Source organism: Ranitomeya imitator, chromosome 6 (genome assembly GCF_032444005.1).
Source record: "Ranitomeya imitator isolate aRanImi1 chromosome 6, aRanImi1.pri, whole genome shotgun sequence".
In the NCBI taxonomy this organism is placed as follows: Eukaryota; Metazoa; Chordata; class Amphibia; order Anura; family Dendrobatidae; genus Ranitomeya; species Ranitomeya imitator.
The window spans coordinates 3,749,512-3,770,212 of NC_091287.1; the positions used below are offsets into that span (position 1 = coordinate 3,749,512).

Below are 20,701 nucleotides of genomic sequence, written 5' to 3' on the forward strand. Positions count from 1 at the left end.
CGAGGTGTACGGAGCACAGCCGCGTGTGTACGAGGTGTACGGAGCGGAGCAGCATGTGAAAGGTGTACTGAGCAGAGTCGTGTGTACGAGGTGTACGGAGCACAGCCGCGTGTGTACGAGGTGTACGGAGCACAGCCGCGTGTGTACGAGGTGTACGGAGCACAGCCGCGTGTGTACGAGGTGTACGGAGCGGAGCAGCATGTGAAAGGTGTACGGAGCAGAGTCGTGAGTACGAGGTGTACGGAGCACTGCCGCGTGTGTACGAGGTGTACGGAGCACAGCCGCGTGTGTACGAGGTGTACGGAGCACAACCGCGTGTGTACGAGGTGTACGGAGCGGAGCAGCATGTGAAAGGTGTACGGAGCAGAGTCGTGAGTACGAGGTGTACAGAGCACTGCCGCGTGTGTACGAGGTGTATGGAGCGGAGTCGTGTGTACGAGGTGTACGGAGCACAGCCGCGTGTGTACGAGGTGTACGGAGCGGAGCAGCATGTGAAAGGTGTACGGAGCACAGCCGCGTGTGTACGAGGTGTACGGAGTGGAGCAGCATGTGAAAGGTGTACTGAGCAGAGTCGTGTGTACGAGGTGTACGGAGCACAGCCGCGTGTGTACGAGGTGTACGGAGCACAGCCGCGTGTGTACGAGGTGTACTGAGCAGAGTCGTGTGTACGAGGTGTACGGAGCACAGCCGCGTGTGTACGAGGTGTACGGAGCACAGCCGCGTGTGTACGAGGTGTACGGAGCACAGCCGCGTGTGTACGAGGTGTACGGAGCGGAGCAGCATGTAAAAGGTGTACGGAGCAGAGTCGTGAGTACGAGGTGTACGGAGCACTGCCGCGTGTGTACGAGGTGTACGGAGCACAGCCGCGTGTGTACGAGGTGTACGGAGCACAACCGCGTGTGTACGAGGTGTACGGAGCGGAGCAGCATGTGAAAGGTGTACGGAGCAGAGTCGTGAGTACGAGGTGTACGGAGCACAGCCGCGTGTGTACGAGGTGTACGGAGCGGAGTCGTGTGTACGAGGTGTACGGAGCACAACCGCGTGTGTACGAGGTGTACGGAGCGGAGCAGCATGTGAAAGGTGTACTGAGCAGAGTCGTGTGTACGAGGTGTACGGAGCACAGCCGCGTGTGTACGAGGTGTACGGAGCACAGCCGCGTGTGTACGAGGTGTACGGAGCGGAGCAACATGTGAAAGGTGTACAGAGCAGAGTCGTGTGTACGAGATGTACTGAGCAGAGTCGTGTGTACAGAGCACAGCCGCGTGTGTACGAGGTGTACGGAGCACAGCCGCGTGTGTACGAGGTGTACGGAGCGGAGCAGCATGTGAAAGGTGTACGGAGCGGAGTCGTGTGTAAGAGGTCTACGGAACCATGTGTACGAGGTGTACGGAGCACAGCCGCATGTGTACGAGGTGTACGGAGCGGAGCAGCATGTGAAAGGTGTGCGGAGCGGAGTCGTGTGTAAGAGGTGTACGGAGCCGTGTGTACGAGGTGTACGGAGCACAGCCGCATGTGTACGAGGTGTACGGAGCACAGCCGCGTGTGTACGAGGTGTACGGAGCGGAGCAGCGTGTGAAAGGTGTATGGAGCGGAGTCGTGTGTGTAAGGCTACGTTCACATTAGCGTTTCGCTAATGTGCGTTGCTGTTGCGTCGGCGACGCAGCGGCGATGCAGCGGCGACGCGCCCCTATGTTTAACATGGGGGACGCGTGCGTTTTTTGGTAGCGTTTTCCGACATGTGCGTCGTTTTCGACGCTAGCGTCGGACGCAAGAAAATGCAACAAGTTGCATTTTTCGTGCGTCCGATTTTCGTAAAAAAACGACGCACGCGTCGCAAAACGCAGCGTTTTTGCGCGCGTTTTTGGTGCGTCGTGCGTTGCGTCGCCGGTGCGTCGCACGACGCAACGCTAATGTGAACGTAGCCTTAGAGGTGTGTGGATCAGAGCAGAGTGTGAAAGGTGTACGGAGCGGAGCCACGTGTGTACGAGGTGTACGGAGCGGAGCCATGTGTGTACGAGGTGTACAGAGCAGAGCCACGTGTGTACGAGGTGTGCAGAGCAGAGCCATGCATGTACAAGGTATACGGAGCGGAGCAGCGTGTGCAATGTGTATAGAGCGGAGCCGTGTGTGTATGAGATGTATGGAGAGGAGCCGTATGTGTACGCAGCGGAGCCGTGTGTGTGGAAGGTATACGGAGCGGTGCAGCATGTGCAATGCGTATGGAGCGGAGCGGTGTGTGTATGAGGTGTACGGAGTAGTGCCATGTGTATGAGATGTATGGCGCGGAGCCGTGTATGTATGAGGTGTATGGAGCGGAGCCGTGTATGAGGTGTATGGAGCGGAGCTGAATGTTTACGAGGTGTATGGAGCAGAGCTGAATGTGTACGAGGTGTACGGAGCGGAGCTGAATGTGTACGAGGTGTACGGAGCGGAGCCGTGTGTGTATGAGATGTATGGAGAGGAGCCGTATGTGTACGCAGCGCAGCCGTGTGTGTGGAAGGTATACGGAGCGGAGCAGCATGTGCAATGTGTATGGAGCGGAGCGGTGTGTGTATGAGGTGTACGGAGTAGTGCCATGTGTATGAGGTGTATGGAGCGGAGCCGTGTATGAGGTGTATGGAGCGGAGTTGAATGTTTACGAGGTGTATGGAGCAGAGCTGAATGTGTACGAGGTGTACGGAGCGGAGCCGTGTGTGTATGAGATGTATGGAGTGGAGCCGTGTGTACGGAGCGGAGCCGTGTGTGCAAAGTGTAGGAGTAGCTATGCGTGACCATTATACGATACGAAGTATCATGTGTGGCTATTATACAGTATAGAGCATCGTGTGTGGCCATTATACAGTATGGAGCATCAGGTGCGGTCATTATACAGTATGGAGCATCATGTGCTGCCATTATACAGTATTGAGCATCATGTGTGGCCATTATACAGTATGGAGCATCATGTGCGGTCATTATACAGTATGGAGCATCATGTGTGGCCATTATACAGTATGGAGCATCATGTGCGGTCATTATACAGTATGGAGCATCATGTGTGGTCATTATACAGTATTGAGCATCATGTGTGGATATTATACAGTATGGAGCATCATGTGCGGCTATTATACAGTATTGAGCATCATGTGTGGCCATTATACAGTATGGAGCATCATGTGCTGCCATTATACAGTATTGAGCATCATGTGTGGCCATTATACAGTATGGAGCATCATGTGGGGTCATTATACAGTATGGAGCATCATGTGGGGTCATTATACAGTATGGAGCATCATGTGCGGCCATTATACAGTATGGAGCATCATGTGCAGCCAATATACAGTATGGAGCATCATGTGCAGTCATTATACAGTATGGAGCATCATGTGTGGCCATTATACAGTATGGAGCATCATGTGCGGTCATTATACAGTATGGAGCATCATGTGTGGTCATTATACAGTATTGAACATCATGTGCGGATATTATACAGTATGGAGCATCATGTCCGGCTATTATACAGTATTGAGCATCATGTGTGGCCATTATACAGTATGGAGCATCATGTGCTGCCATTATACAGTATTGAGCATCATGTGTGGCCATTATACAGTATGGAGCATCATGTGCGGCCATTATACAGTATGGAGCATCATGTGCGGCCATTATACAGTATGGAGCCATCATGTGTGGCCATTATACAGTATGGAGCATCATGTGCGGCCATTATACAGTATGGAGCATCATGTGTGGTCATTATACAGTATGGAGCATCATGTGTGGCCATTATACAGTATGGAGCATCATGTGTGGCCATTATACAGTATGGAGCATCATGTGTGGCCATTATACAGTATGGAGCATCATGTGCGGCCATTATACAGTATTGAGCATCATGTGGGGCCATTATACAGTATTGAGCATCATGTGCGGCCATTATACAGTATGGAGCATCATGTGGGGTCGTTGTACAGTATGGAGCACTGTGTGGGCATTATACAGTATGGAGCACTATGTGTGGCCATTGTAGAGTATGGAGCATCATGTGTGGCCATTATACAGTATTGAGCATCATGTGTGGCCATTATACAGTATGGAGCACTATGTGTGGCCATTGTAGAGTATGGAGCATCATGTGTGGCCATTATACAGTATTGAGCATCATGTGTGGCCATTATACAGTATGGAGCATCATGTGTGGCCATTATACAGTATGGAGCACTGTGTGGCCATTATACAGTATGGAGCAGTGTGGCCATATTTTTTTGTTTATAATTATTCTTTATGAACAGTGTGATCAGCAGTGCTAAATGGGTGTGGTTGGGACGTGGATATGGGTGTGACTAGTGAATGGGTGTGGTCAGAGGCGCTAACTTTGTCCCTCTTTCACAACTTCAAAAGTTGGGAGGTATGGTAAACGTACAGCCAATGGACTCACAATCTTATTGATTTTGTATGGTCCCACAAACTTCTGTCCTAATTTAGGAATCTTCAGTTTCAAATTCTTAGTGGATAACCACACTCGATCTCCAATTTTAAATGTGGGAGTGGGTCTACGATACCTGTCAGCAGCTTTTTTATATTTCTCCTGAGCTTCCCTTAATGTGTCTTTCAGGACATTCAGATTTTTCTGTAGGAGAGAGATTCTTTCTGCGACTGCTGTTATTAATGGCGCCACAGGATTCTTGCGAAGGATGTTTGGATGATATCCAAGATTTGCAAAAAATGGCGTCTGTTTCGTAGAGGCATTCTGTGAATTGTTGTATGAAAACTCCGCAAATGGCAACAAATCTACCCAGTCGTCTTGCAGATGGCAAATATAACAACGAAGATACTGCTCCAGCGTCTGATTCGTACGTTCTGTTTGACCGTTAGATTGCGGATGATAAGCGGTTGACAATCGTACCTTGATGTCTAGTGCTGAGCACACACTGCGCTAAAATTTAGATGTAAACTGTACACCTCGATCTGAGACGACTTCATCTGGCACTCCGTGGAGACGAAAAACATTGCAAGTTATCAGATCAGCTGTATCTTTTGCTGAAGGCAGACCTGTACACTGGATAAAATGCGCTGCTTTCGTAAGTCGATCCACTACTACCAGAATGGATATCTTTCCCTTGGAATCAGGTAGATCCACTATGAAGTCCATTGAAATCGATCCCTATGGCCGTGTTGGAATGGCAAGAGGCTGCAATAGTCCCATAGGAGATACACGTGGGGTCTTATGCCTGGCACAGATGTCACAAGAGTTAACGTACTTCTTCACGTCTTCTTGAAAGTTTGGCCACCAAAAGAAACGTGATAAAAACTCCTGCGTTTTCTGTACCCCTTTATGCCCTGCAACTTTAGAGTCATGCACTAGTTGTAGAACTTTTAACCGAGCCGCTTCTGGCACATATAGTCGTCGACCATCAGTCCATACTTGATTTTTGAAAAATAGGTGTACGTCCCCTGATGGACGTGATAGAAAAGAGTCTGTTTCGTATGCTGCTTTCAGATCTTCCAGCAAATCTCCATCATGTATTACTCCCACGATTTTAGTATCAGCCACAATAGGTTTGTGTGTTGTTACGAGGTTAACATCACTTGAAAACATTCGGGATAATGCGTCTGCCTTCTTGTTACGGGAGCCTGGTCGATATGAAATTACAAAATTAAACTGATTCAGAAACAGACTTCAACGGGTCTGCCGAGGAGAGAGGCATTTTGCAGACCTGATAAACTCTAGATTGCGATGATCGGTCAACACCAAAATTTGCTGTGCAGCCCCTTGAAGATGATGTCTCCACTCTTTGAATGCTGATATAATGGCGAGCAATTCTTTATTACCCACGTCATAGTTCTTTTCGGCTAAGGACATACGTTGTGAGAAGGATGCACATGGATGCAGCAACTTCTTTTCCCCTGTCCTCTGAGAGAGGATAGCACCGACCGCACAGTCTGAGGCATCCACCTCGATGATGAATGCCAATTCTGGGTCAGTATGGCGTAATACGGAAGCCGTCGTGAATTTCATTTTTAAACGAGAGAATGCTTCTTGCGCCTGGGGAGTCCAGATGAAATTTGCTCCTTTTTTTGGCAGTTGCGTGATGGGTGCCACAATTTCTGAAAAATTTTTAATAAAACATCTGTAAAAGTTGGCGAACCCCACAAAACGCTGAACCTCTTTCACCTTTGTAGGGATAGGCCACTCGGTGATAGCTTGCGTTTTCTTAGCATCCATCCGTAATCCTTGAGGTGAAATGACGTATCCCAAGAACTGGATCTCTTCTCGATGGAATTCACATTTTTCTAATTTAATATACAATGAATTCTCTCTTAAATGTTCTAGCACTCATCTTACGTGCATCTGATGTTCTTCCACAGAGTTAGAAAAAATCAGGATGTCGTCTAGATAAACGACCATGAACTGGTCCAACAGGTCTCGGAAAATATCATTCACCAAGTGCTGGAAAGTAGCTGGAGCATTGCAAAGTCCGAAGGGCAGCACTAGACTCTCAAAGTGTCCGTATCGGGTACGGAAAGCTGTCTTCCACTCATTCCCAGGTCTTATACGTACTAAGTTATATGCCCCACGTAAATCTAACTTAGTGAAGATCTTCGCACATCGCACCTTTTCTAGGAGTTCCGGGATCAACGTAAGGGATAATGATTTTTAATCGTCACTTTATTAAGCTCCCTGTAGTCCACTACTGGCCGAAGTGTTCCATCTTTCTTTTTAACGAAGAATATAGGAGCTCCAGCGGGCGAGGATGATAGACGAATGAATTTTTTGTTTAGATTTTCTGCAATAAATTCATTGAGAGCCTTTAGTTCAGGACCTGCTAGAGGGTAGATAGTTCCAAACGGTATAGCCGCCCCCGGGAGTAGCTCTATTGGGCAGTCGTATGGTCGATGCGGGGGAAGTGTATCCGCCCCCCTCTTGTCACAGACATCTAGAAAATCTTCATACACCGCTGGTAGCTGAGGTAATTCTGAATTCTGGGCTGTTTCTAATGTTGACTCACTTGGAACTTCCGCCCGAACGTCCATTACAGGGAAACTGATCTTTTTCATCTCCCAGTCGATGCTAGGATTTTGCTTCTGTAACCAGGGCAGACCTAAAATAATGGGAAAATGTGGGGAAGAAATAATTAGGAATGTCAACATCTCGCAGTGCTGTGGCTCATTATAGATCTCCAAAAGTCCTGTCTCATAGTCCACTGGCCCCGAATTCAGTGGAGATCCATCAACTGTCTCCATCACAATAGGTGAACGTCTTTTCTGCACCTCTATGCCATGTTTTTGAGCAAACACAGAATCCATGAAAGTCCCGCTGGCCCCAGAATCGATCATGGCTGATGCGGTGATCCACATGGAGTTGACCTTCAGTTTAATAGTTACAAAATAATGGGATTCTCGGTTCTCTTTCCTAACATGTGGAGCTATGGATGATATGGGCTGGATCTCATCCTTAGCATAATCAGTCTCTGAAATGTAAGACTCCTCGTCGGAGGAGTCAGGGTCCATTATGGCTGGCACCATTTTTCGTGAACGGCTTGTGGGACGACTTGGGACAGTTAATGAGAAAATGTCCAGCTTCCCCGCAGAACAGACATAGATTCTCTTTAAATCTTTGTTCTCTCCGTTCTGCTCTCGCTCGTCTCTGGATCGCGTCTACTTGCATCGGCTCTGATTCTGTATCCCGGGGATTCTGGCTAGGTACTTCTTTGATGACCGATGGCAGGGAAGGGTTATTTGAGTTAGTTGAGCGATTCATGGAATTCCACTTCTCTTGTCGTCGTTCAGACAGACGGGTATCAATCCGGATGCAATGTTTGATGAAATCATCCAAATCTGAAGGGGTCTCTCCACGGGCAAGTTTGTCCTTTACTGCACTAGAAAGTCCTCTTTTAAAGAAGGTTACTTTTGCTGCATTATTCCATTCAGTATCGATCGCCCACCTCTTATACTCCATAGCATATTCTGCGACGGGACGTTTGCCTTGTCGTAATGCCAGCAACGTTGATTCAGCTGTAGCTGCACGATTTGGGTCATCATACAGCTGCTGCATCGCCCGAATAAACTCATTCAAATTGTCTAAATGTGCGTCCCGAGTCTCAATCAGAGGATTCGCCCAAGCGATCGCTTTGTGGGTTAACAGCATAATGATGCATAACACCTTTGACGTATCGGTCGGGAACTGACTAGAATGTGTATCGAAGAACAGATAGCATTGGTTCAAAAATCCACAAATTTTATCTCAATCACCTCCAAAACGAAACGGTGGCAATTTGGGGGGCCTGTCAGACCCTGAGACGGAAGCTTGTCCTTCTAGCTGTGTAATTCGGACAGTCAACACCTGTACCGTATTCTGCAAATCTTGGATAGTTTGTTGGAGATTCTGGACATTATGGTCGTTTTGTATAATAAATGCGTCCATCCGTGCTTTTCCATTCATCTGTTCGCCGTGCAGATTGGACATTGCACCCTGCAGTTTTCTGACACGTGTCTCCATAGTTTCTGCCCCAGCGGCCTCCATTTTTGGGCTGAGTATCCGGTCACGTTACTGGCGATACAGGACTGAAGGTCAGTGGCCGAAGCAGATGTATACAAGTGACCAGACTGTGGAAAGACCTCGGGAGATGCAATATATGGCAGTGGCAGTTCAATATATCCGCAGATGCAGGGACCAGCCCGAGCCAGGGCCGGCCTGGATCACACACGTGCACAAGTCCGTATGAGCAGCAGGAGTTCAGGGTAGTAGCAGCAGAATATCAATAAGAAGCAGAAAGATGCTAGCAAGACACCTTCCAACCAAGAGCTCAGAGATTGCTTCACTCAGTTAGACTGAGCACACAAAATACTCAGCAACAGGAAGCTGCACAGGGCCAGGTATATATAGCAGGTCCAATCAAGGTCAATCAGGGTGGGGACAAATCAGCAGGACAGGTGATGATCTCTATCCCAGACGAAGTTCATATGGTTCCAGGCAGAAGTCAAGCAAGTTCCAAATAGCTCATCAAGCAAAGGAACAGACTAGCAAACAAAGAGTCGCAGGTTCAAATCCTAACAGTCGTTTAGGATTCATAATGTTTTTCATCGCTCCTTACTCAAGAGGTTTTTGGCATCACTTAATCCATCACCTTTACCTCCCTCTCCAGTCCTTGTTGATGGAAATCTCGAGTTCCAGATAGCCAGGGTCATGGATTCTCGATTTGTTCGCCGGTCTTTACAATATCTTATACATTGGAAAGGGTACAGTCCTGAGAAGAGGATGAGGGTACCTGCAACCGATGTCCATGCGGTTAGGTTAGTCCGGGCATTTCATTCAGCTCATCCTGAGAAACCTGGTCCTGAGGTTCCGGAGGTCCCCCATAGAAGGGGGTACTGTCACGGGGCTACTGCAACAGAGAGGTTCCAGAGAACCGCAGCACTCTGGGCCACATTTACACACGATGAACAGAAGCTCTTCTCCTGAATTCTGACCTGGCTGTCTTGTGCCAGCAGGGCAGGAGTTAAACCTTGTTACTGAAGTTGCTGAGAGCTATGTCTCTCAGCTGATTTGGTTTTGGTAATCTCTGCTCCTAAATAGACTCAGCTTTGTCTACAACTGTTGTCAGTGATCAGTTCTGCTGCCTGGCTTGGAGGTTGAAGGAGCGTGGTATTAGGAGCTTGGAGGTTTATTTACAGAGATTGGTGTCTGCTGTTTTGGTTGAATGTTAAACCTGTTTTCCTTCCTAGTTTTTTCCTTCTCTTCCCTTCTCTGTGTTTCCTCTGTGGTTGTGTGAGCATTTGGTGAGTTTGAGACTTTTAGTTACCTTGTCTGTATACCCTGTTTAATTGTCGTATTTATACACTGGTGCAGTCCACCTCCCTTGGGGGGAGAGGGGGCCACTGATAGGGCCTACACAGGAGTCATGGATACGCTGGCTGCTCAGGCCTCCTAACCATTATAGGTACCCCTGAGATAAGGGAAAGCCAGGGCCCCATTATAGTGGCATGGACAGGTGCGGGTCCCAGTACGCCATCCTGCCCCTTGATCGCCGTTAACGGCGTGACAGTAATGTTTTTTTTTTCATCTTTCCTGATGGGGCCATGGATACCAGGAACGGGATAGGGCCAGTTATAAAAGAAAAAGGATGGGACCAATAATACCAGGAACAGGATGGGGCCATTTATACCAGGATGCCAGAAAAATGAATATGCATTGCATTTCACACCCATGGGTGTGGAATGCAGTGCATATTTATTTCTCTTTAGCAGCGGGCACAGGAGTTAGCCAGAGCCGCCGGCTCCAGCCTCCTGTGACCCAATGCTCCGCTGAAACCGCTTCCCCACCACAGCCAGACCCCATACATCTGGACTATAAGACGCACCCCCCATTTTCCTCCATATTTTGGGAGGAAAAAAGTGCGTCTTCTAGTCCGAAAAATACTGTATGTATTCCCGGCCTGAGATTGGTGAGATATATATACCGCCCTCACTGCAGAGTGCCTCGATAACCAGCAGCCTCACCGGCAATTACTTAGCCCAGGTGCAGTTCCCTGATTGACTGGAGGAGTCGCCAGAGAGCTGCAAGTTCTTGACTAAAAGTAAGAGGTTTTTCCTGACAACCTGTAACCCTTCTGATGAGAACTGACATCACCTCTGCTCACCTATAACCCCTCCCCTTGACCTTTCATTACCTTTGCTCACCTGAAATCCCCCTGATCAGACCTGACATCACCTCTGCTCAGCTGTAACCCTCCATATGAACTGTCATCATTTTTTCTAACCTGTAAAAACTGTGGCCAGACATTTCATCAACCTCTGCTAACCTGTAACTTCTCCCCATGACCTGTCATCACCACTGCTCACCTGTAACCCCACCCCATGACCTCTCATCACCTCTGCTCACCTGTGACCCCTCTGACCAGTCCTGCCATCACCTCTGCTCACCAGTAACCCCTCCCCATGACCTCTCATCACCTCTGCTCACCTGTAACTGCTCTAACCAGACCTGTCATCACCTCTGCTCACCTGTGACCCCTCTGACCAGTCCTGTCATCACCTCTGCTCACCTGTAACCCCTCCCCATGACCTGTCATCACCTCTGCTCACCTGTAACCCCTCAGAACAGACCTGTCATCACCTGTAACCCCTCAAAACAGACCTGTCATCACCACTGCTCACCAGTAACCCCTCCCCATGTCCTGCCATCAGCTTTGCTCACCTGTAACCCCTCCTTATGACCTCTGCTCACCTGTAACCCCTGACCAGACCTGTCATCACCTCTGCTCACCTGTAACCCCTCCCAATGTCCTGCCATCAGCTTTGCTCACCTGTAACCCCTCCTTATGACCTACCATCACCTCTGCTCACCTGTAACCCCTCTAACCAGACCTGTCATCACCCTCAGTGTCAGGAAATGATGTTTCATGGAGACACAATGAAGCTTTGGACCTCTCTGCTGTTTATGGCCGTGAGGATAGGCAGCATTCAGGATGCTGCTGATTAGGAGAGGAACCTTCTAGCTGGACCCCACGTCGGTCACATCTGGACCTCACTGTTATCATCCACAATTGGTCCTGGACCTCGAACCACAGTGTTGTCTACAACGCAACATGGACTGGAGTGTAATCCTCCACATCGGACAGAACCAATATACAGCCAGTCACAGATTTAGAAAGACTGTTTAATTGTAGATGCTGTAAATGGAGCAATAAAATAAATTCTCTGCCATGAAAAGTAAAATGTCTGCTCTACAGGGCACCTCCCTGATATTGCTTCACTGGAGATGACATCACACCTGAGATAATGACCTCATCTGCGAGGAGCAGCGGTGCTCAGCTCCCTTCCTCCTCCTCGGAGACCTGCTCAGCGGGAATCAGCCGCAGGTTGTTGGCTCTCACGCTGGTGAGGGTGGGACAGACGCGCATTAGGTCAGACACCCCCTGCAGGGTGACCCCTGAACCGTCCACACTCAGCTGTACGATGGCCGACTGTCTAAGGAAGCGCAGACCTAGACAAGAGAGAAGAACGGGAAGTCAGAATCTATATGCTAAACTAAGACCGCCATGAAAAATCTTAGTACACCCTCTTGAATTCTATAGTTTTATGTATCTGGACATATAAAAGCATGTTGTCTTAAAATTGTGTAAAGATACAATTTACACAGTGTCATCATTTACCAAAAACCAGACCAAAATGCAGAAGCCGTGTGAAAAAATAAGTACACCCCAAGAATCAGCAGCTTGTAGGAGCTTCTTAAGGTGCAACAATGTCAAGTCGTGATTTTCTGTATTACTTTCTCGCATCTTCTGGAGGGTTTTCGCCTCTCGTCTTCAGTTTGTGTTTACTGGGAGTTCGTTTCTGCAATGTTTCTCCTAAGGTCCCATCACAGCATTACTATTGTGCAGTGATCTGGACTGTCCTGTTCTCAGCTGGGTACTTTGCTTTATCAGCCGCGTTATTTGCCTTCTCAGCGGGGTTCTTTGCTTTCTCAGCCGGGTTCTTTGCCTTCTCAGCCGGGTTCTTTGCTTTATCAGCCACGTTCTTTGCTTTCTCAGCCAGGTACTTTGCTTTCTCAGCCGGGTACTTTGCTTTCTCAGCCGGGTACTTTGCTTTCTCAGCTGGGTACATTGCTTTCTCAGCCGGGTACTTTGCTTTCTCAGCCGGGTACTTTGCTTTCTCAGCCGCATTCTTTGCTTTCTCAGCCGGGTTCTTTGCTTTCTCAGCCGGGTTCTTTGCTTTCTCAGCTGCGTTCTTTGCTTTCTCAGCCGGGTTCTTTGCTTTCTCAGCTGCGTTATTTGCCTTCTCAGCCGCATTCTTTGCTTTGTCAGCCGGGTTCTTTGCTTTCTCAGCCGGGTACTTTGCTTTCTCAGCCGGGTACTTTGCTTTCTCAGCCGGGTACTTTGCTTTCTCAGCCGGGTACTTTGCTTTCTCAGACGGGTTCTTTGCTTTCTCAGCCAGGTTCTTGGCTTTCTCAGCTGCGTTCTTTGCTTTCTCAGCCGGGTTCTTTGCTTTCTCAGCCGGGTTCTTTGCTTTCTCAGCCGGGTTCTTTGCTTTATCAGCCGCGTTATTTGCCTTCTCAGCCGCATTCTTTGCTTTCTCAGCCAGGTACTTTGCTTTCTCAGCCGGGTACTTTGCTTTCTCAGCCGGGTACATTGCTTTCTCAGCCGGGTACATTGCTTTCTCAGCCGCGTTCTTTGCTTTCTCAGCCTGGTTCTTTGCTTTCTCAGCCGGGTTCTTTGCTTTCTCAGCTGCGTTATTTGCCTTCTCAGCCGCATTCTTTGCTTTCTCAGCCGGGTTCTTTGCTTTCTCAGCCGGGTACTTTGCTTTCTCAGCCGGGTACTTTGCTTTCTCAGCCAGGTTCTTGGCTTTCTCAGCTGCGTTCTTTGCTTTCTCAGCCGGGTTCTTTGCTATCTCAGCCGCATTCTTTGCTTACTCAGCCGGGTTCTTGGCTTTCTCAGCAGGGTACTTTGCTTTCTCAGCCGGGTACTTTGCTTTCTCAGCCGCATTCTTTGCTTTCTCAGCTGGGTTCTTTGCTTTCTCAGCCGGGTTCTTTGCTTCATCAGCCGCGTTATTTGCCTTCTCAGCCGCATTCTTTGCTTTCTCAGCCAGGTACTTTGCTTTCTCAGCCGGGTTCTTTGCTTTCTCAGCCAGGTTCTTTGCTTTCTCATCCGGGTTCTTTGCTTTCTCAGCCGGGTTCTTTGCTTTCTCAGCCGGGTTCTTTGCTTTCTCAGCCGGGTACTTTGCTTTCTCAGCCGAGTTCTTGGCTTTCTCAGCCGCATTCTTTGCTTTCTCATCCGGGTTCTTTGCTTTCTCAGCCGGGTTCTTTGCTTTCTCAGCCGGGTTCTTTGCTTTCTCAGCCGGGTTCTTTGCTTTCTCAGCCGGGTACTTTGCTTTCTCAGCCGGGTACTTTGCTTTCTCAGCCGGGTTCTTTGCTTTCTCAGCCGCGTTATTTGCTTTCTCAGCCGGGTTCTTTGCTTTCTCAGCCGGGTACTTTGCTTTCTCAGCCGCGTTCTTTGCTTTCTCAGCCAGGTTCTTTGCTTTCTCAGCCGGGTACTTTGCTTTCTCAGCCGGGTACTTTGCTTTCTCAGCCGCTTTCTTTGCTTTCTCAGCTGGGTACTTTGCTTTCTCAGCCGGGTTCTTTGCTTTCTCAGCCGGGTTCTTTGCTTTCTCAGCCGGGTACTTTGCTTTCTCAGCCGGGTACTTTGCTTTCTCAGCCGGGTTCTTTGCTTTCTCAGCCGCGTTCTTTGCTTTCTCAGCCGGGTACTTTGCTTTCTCAGCCGGGTTCTTTGCTTTCTCAGCCGGGTTCTTTGCTTTCTCAGCCGGGTTCTTTGCTTTCTCAGCTGGGTACTTTGCTTTCTCAGCCGCGTTCTTTGCTTTCTCAGCCGGGTTCTTTGCTTTCTCAGCCGGGTACTTTGCTTTCTCATCTGGGTTCTTTGCTTTCTCAGCCGGGTACTTTGCTTTCTCATTCGGGTTCTTTGCTTTCTCAGCCGAGTACTTTGTTTTCTCAGCCGGGTACTTTGCTTTCTCAGCCGGGTACTTTGCTTTCTCATCCGGGTTCTTTGCTTTCTCATCTGGGTTCTTTGCTTTCTCATCCGGGTTCTTTGCTTTCTCAGCCGGGTACTTTGCTTTCTCATCTGGGTTCTTTGCTTTCTTAGCCGGGTACTTTGCTTTCTTAGCCATTCTAATGTAGATTTGCTGCTTGCGATCGTTGTCCAGCTTTTGCCAAACATTTCTCTTAAATTCATGTGTGAATTGTTCTAGAAATGTTGTGGTTTGTTCAGGTGCCACTTTGCAAACCTCAGCCTCGCTACCATGTTGTTTTCAGTAACATAAGGCTTTCTCCTGAAAACCCTTCTACACAAGCCACACTTCTCCAGTCAAATATTAATAATTATGGTAATGCTAATTGGCCTAAAATGGGAAAAGTGTGTTCTCATTTTATGTCAGATATTGAAAAAAACCTGCAGATGTGTCTTGATATAGTGGATGGAAACTTCTAGTTTCAACTGTAGATATGTTTCCTTAAAGTCTGCAATGTGGGAGTGCACAGTGCCCTCCACAGATAATAATAATTAATAATAATTTTAATTATATAGCGCCAACATATTCCGCAGCGCTTTACATTATAGAGGGGATTTGTACAGTCATGGACATTACAGCATAACAATAATCACAGTTCAAAACAGATACAGGAGGAGTGAGGGCCCCGATCACCAAATACAGGAGGAGTGAGGGCCCCGATCACCAGATACAGGAGGAGTGAGGACCCCGAGCACCAGATACAGGAGGAATGAGGGCCCCGATCACCAGATACAGGAGGAATGAGGGCCCCGATCACCAGATACAAGAGGAGTGAGGGCCCCGATCACCAGATACAGGAGGAGCGAGGACCCCGATCACCAGATACAGGAGGAGTGAGGGCCCCGATCACCAGATACAGGAGGAGTGAGGGCCCCGATCACCAGATACAAGAGGAGTGAGGGCCCCGATCACCAGATACAGGAGGAATGAGGACCCCGATCACCAGATACAGGAGGAGCGAGGGCCCCGATCACCAGATACAGGAGGAGTGAGGGCCCCAATCACCAGATACAGGAGGAGTGAGGGCCCCGATCATCAGATACAGGAGGAGTGAGGGCCCAGATCACCAGATACAGGAGGAGTGAGGGCCCCGATCACCAGATACAGGAGGAGTGAGGGCCCCGATCACCAGATACAGGAGGAGTGAGGACCCCGATCACCAGATACAGGAGGAGTGAGGACCCCGATCACCAGATACAGGAGGAGTGAGGGCCCCGATCACCAAATACAGGAGGAGTGAGGGCCCCGATCATCAGATACAGGAGGAGTGAGGGCCCCGATCACCAGATACAGGAGGAGCGAGGGCCCCGATCACCAGATACAGGAGGAGTGAGGGCCCCGATCACCAGATACAAGAGGAGCGAGGGCCCCGATCACCAGATACAGGAGGAGTGAGGGCCCCGATCACCAGATACAGGAGGAGTGAGGGCCCCGATCACCAGATACAAGAGGAGTGAGGACCCCGATCACCAGATACAGGAGGAGTGAGGGCCCCGATCACCAGATACAGGAGGAGTGAGGGCCCCGATCACCAGATACAGGAGGAGTGAGGGCCCCGATCACCAGATACAGGAGGAGTGAGGGCCCCGATCACCAGATACAGGAGGAGTGAGGACCCCGATCACCAGATACAGGAGGAGCGAGGGCCCCGATCACCAGATACAGGAGGAGTGAGGGCCCCGATCACCAGATACAGGAGGAGTGAGGGCCCCGATCACCAGATACAGGAGGAATGAGGGCCCCGATCACCAGATACAAGAGGAATGAGGGCCCCGATCACCAGATACCAAGAGGAGTGAGGGCCCCGATCACCAGATACAGGAGGAGTGAGGGCCCCGATCACCAGATACAGGAGGAATGAGGGCCCCGATCACCAGATACAGGAGGAATGAGGGCCCCGATCACCAGATACAGGAGGAGTGAGGGCCCCGATCACCAGATACAGGAGGAGTGAGGGCCCCGATCACCAGATACAGGAGGAGTGAGGGCCCCGATCACCCGATACAGGAGGAATGAGGGCCCCGATCACCAGATACAAGAGGAATGAGGGCCCCGAGCACCAGATACAAGAGGAGTGAGGACCCCGATCACCAGATACAGGAGGAATGAGGGCCCCGATCACCAGATACAGGAGGAGTGAGGGCCCCGACCACCAGATACAAGAGGAGTGAGGACCCCGATCACCAGATACAGGAGGAGTGAGGACCCCGATCACCAGATACAGGAGGAGTGAGGACCCCGATCACCAGATACAGGAGGAGTGAGGGCCCCGATCACCAGATACAGGAGGAGTGAGGGCCCCGACCACCAGATACAGGAGGAGTGAGAGCCCCGATCACCAGATACAGGAGGAGTGAGGGCCCTGCTCACCAGATACAGGAGGAGTGAGGACCCCGATCACCAGATACAGGAGGAGCGAGGGCCCCGATCACCAGATACAGGAGGAGTGAGGGCCCCGACCACCAGATACAGGAGCAGTGAGGACCCCGATCACCAGATACAAGAGGAATGAGGGCCCCGATCACCAGATACAGGAGGAGTGAGGGCCCCGATCACCAGATACAGGAGGAGTGAGAGCCCCGATCACCAGATACAGGAGGAGTGAGGGCCCTGCTCACCAGATACAGGAGGAGTGAGGACCCCGATCACCAGATACAGGAGGAGCGAGGGCCCCGATCACCAGATACAAGAGGAGTGAGGGCCCCGATCACCAGATACAGGAGGAATGAGGGCCCCGATCACCAGATACAGGAGGAGTGAGGGCCCCGATCACCAGATACAAGAGGAGTGAGGACCCCGATCACCAGATACAGGAGGAATGAGGGCCCCGATCACCAGATACAGGAGGAGTGAGGGCCCCGACCACCAGATACAAGAGGAGTGAGGACCCCGATCACCAGATACAGGAGGAGTGAGGACCCCGATCACCAGATACAGGAGGAGTGAGGGCCCCGATCACCAGATACAGGAGGAATGAGGGCCCCGATCACCAGATACAGGAGGAATGAGGGCCCCGATCACCAGATACAGGAGGAGTGAGGGCCCCGATCACCAGATACCAAGAGGAGTATCTGGTGAGGCATGATGGTGTTCATCATCTGTAGAACGAACTGTGCACTGCAGGCAGCAGATCCCCCACAATGATGACACTTCTGGTGAGGCATGATGGTGTTCATCATCTGTAGAACGCACTGTGTGTTGCAGGCAGCAGATCCCCCACAAGGATGACACTTCTGGTGAGGCATGATGGTGTTCGGCATCTGTAGAACGCACTGTGCACTCCACGTAGCAGACTGCCCCACAATGGTGACACTTCTGGTGAGGCATGATGGCGTTCATCATCTGTAGAACCCACTGTATGCTGCAGGCAGCAGATCCCCCACAATGATGACACTTCTTGTGAGGCGCATTGGTGTTCGGTATCTGTGCAGCACACTGTGCACTGCAGGCAGCAGATCCCCCACAAGGATGACACTTCTGGTGAGGCGCATTGGTGTTCAGCAACTGTGCAGCACACTGTGCACTGCAGGCAGCAGATCCCCGACGATGATGACACTTCTGGTGAGGCGCATTGGTGTTCGGTATCTGTGCAGCACACTGTGCACTGCAGGCAGCAGATCCCCCACAAGGATGACACTTCTGGTGAGGCGCATTGGTGTTCAGCATCTGTGCAGCACACTGTGCACTGCAGGCAGCAGATCCCCCACAATGATGACACTTCTGGTGAGGCGCATTGGTGTTCGGTATCTGTGCAGCACACTGTGCACTGCAGGCAGCAGATCCCCCACAATGATGACACTTCTGGTGAGGCGCATTGGTGTTCGGTATCTGTGCAGCACACTGTGCACTGCAGGCAGCAGATCCCCCACAATGATGACACTTCTGGTGAGGCGCATTGGTGTTCGGTATCTGTGCAGCACACTGTGCACTGCAGGCAGCAGATCCCCGACGATGATGACACTTCTGGTGAGGCGCATTGGTGATCGGCATCCGTGCAGCACACTGTCTGCTCCAAAACTGAACTGCCCCTGAATGATGTCACTTTCGGTGAGGCGGGAGGGTTGTTCCTTCTCTACGGAGCACATTTTGCGTTCCACTGTGTTCTTATGACACCTTCTGCCTGATCATGGTGGGAATATAGGAAAAGGGTCATTTTACTGTTGGGACACAAGCAGTATCCCATCGTACAAGAGCCCACAGAGATGTGCTGCTCACTGTAGGAACATCTCTTGTACAAGCACACCAGGTCCCCTGATGAACCCTGGTTATGGTTTCCGGGGGGAAACGCATCGGGTGGGCTTGTTTAACACTTTATGTTTAGATCTGCTGATGGACGGCTCTTCCATTGCTTATGATTATTTCTTCTGTGCTGACATTTTCCAATCCTATATATGTTTGGTGGACTGACTCCATCCACTATACCATATGTGTCTGTGACCAAAACATATATTGATTCATGTGACGGCACTACAGTCCATCACATTGCCGCCTCTTTTTCACGGTTCACAACAGCACACACATTTTTTCACCTACCATTTACTCCTAAGTCCATGACTTTGTACTATTATGGTCGTATTATGGTCGTACATCGGAAATAAGCTGCTACATTGAACTGCTGCACTTTACTGTTTAATGGTCTTCTGTATCGTAGGTCCCCAGCATAGTCACATAGGGAAAGCCGATGTTGAGCAGGGGGCGCCGTGTGGTACTTGGGGTGCCAACCTCTGCGGCAAAGTAGGGTAAGGGTGAATACACTCCCACACCCCTTCTAGACTGTGTGACACTAGTTACAAATATGACACTAGTCACAACCCACAGGGTCAATACCAAAGGAGCACGTAGTAAACCAAGGGAAAAATACAGAGTCGTAAGTCAAGTCACAAGCCAGTGTCAGAATAACAGAGAAATAGCGGATAAGCACAGGGGCAATAACGAGCGGGTAGTCTGAACACGGTCCAAAGGTCAGCAGCAGAAGATCAGATGCAAAGGGGCAATAACGAGCGGGTAGTCTGAACATGGTCCAAAGGTCAGCAGCAGAAGATCAGATGCAAAGGGGCAATAACGAGCGGGTAGTCAGAACACGGTCCAAAGGTCAGCAGCAGAAGATCAGATGCAAAGGGGCAATAACGAGCGGGTAGTCAGAACACGGTCCTAAGGTCAGCAGCAGAAGATCAGATGCAAAGGGGCAATAACGAGCGAATAGTCTGAACACGGTCCTAAGGTCAGCAGCAGAAGATCAGATGCAAAGGGGCAATAACGAGCGGGTAGTCTGAACACGGTCCAAAGGTCAGAAGCATTAGATCAGATGCAAAGGGGCAATAACGAGCAGGTAGTCTGAACATGGTCCAAACGTTAGCAGCAGATCAGATGCAAAGGGGCAATAATGAGCAGGTAGTCTGAACACGGTCCAAAGGTCAGAAGCATTAGATCAGATGCAAAGGGGCAATAACGAGCGGGTAGTCTGAACACGGTCCAAAGGTCAGCAGCAGAAGATCAGATGCAAAGGGGCAATAACGAGCGGGTAGTCTGAACACAGTCCAAAGGTCAGAAGCAGAAGATCAGATACAAAGGGGCAATAACGAGCGAATAGTCTGAACACGGTCCTAAGGTCAGCAGAAGATCAGATGCAAAGGGGCAATAACGAGCGGGTAGTCTGAACACGGTCCAAAGGTCAGAAGCATTAGATCAGATGCAAAGGGGCAATAACGAGCGGGTAGTCTGAACACGGTCCAAAGGTCAGCAGCAGAAGATCAGATGCAAAGGGGCAATAACGAGCGGGTAGTCTGAACACAGTCCAAAGGTCAGAAGCAGAAGATCAGATACAAAGGGGCAATAACGAGCGAATAGTCTGAACACGGTCCTAAGGTCAGCAGCAGATCAGATGCAAAGGGGCAATAACGAGCGGGTAGTCTGAACACGGTCCAAAGGTCAGAAGCATTAGATCAGATGCAAAGGGGCAATAACGAGCGGGTAGTCTGAACACAGTCCAAAGGTCAGAAGCATTAGATCAGAAGCAAAGGGGCAATAACGAGCGGGTAGTCTGAACATGGTCCAAACGTTAGCAGCAGATCAGATGCAAAGGGGCAATAATGAGCGGGTAGTCTGAACATGGTCCAAAGGTCAGCAGCAGAAGATCAGATACAAAGGGGCAATAACGAGCGGG

At 50.0% G+C, this 20,701-nt stretch overlaps 1 protein-coding gene across 7 annotated transcripts in view; it reads right to left on the reverse strand.

Annotated features, from left to right (window-relative positions):
* Positions 1-11,620: 11,620 nt before the first annotated feature.
* Positions 11,621-20,701, reverse strand: part of LOC138641577 (uncharacterized) — a 111,562-nt gene continuing 102,481 nt past the window's right edge. For all 7 annotated transcript variants that reach the window (XM_069729053.1, XM_069729057.1, XM_069729055.1 and 4 more), the window contains exon 18: positions 11,621-11,965. In XM_069729053.1, the coding sequence (XP_069585154.1) occupies positions 11,790-11,965 (176 nt within the window). In that variant the 3' untranslated portion in view covers positions 11,621-11,789. The remainder of the gene's footprint in view (positions 11,966-20,701) is intronic.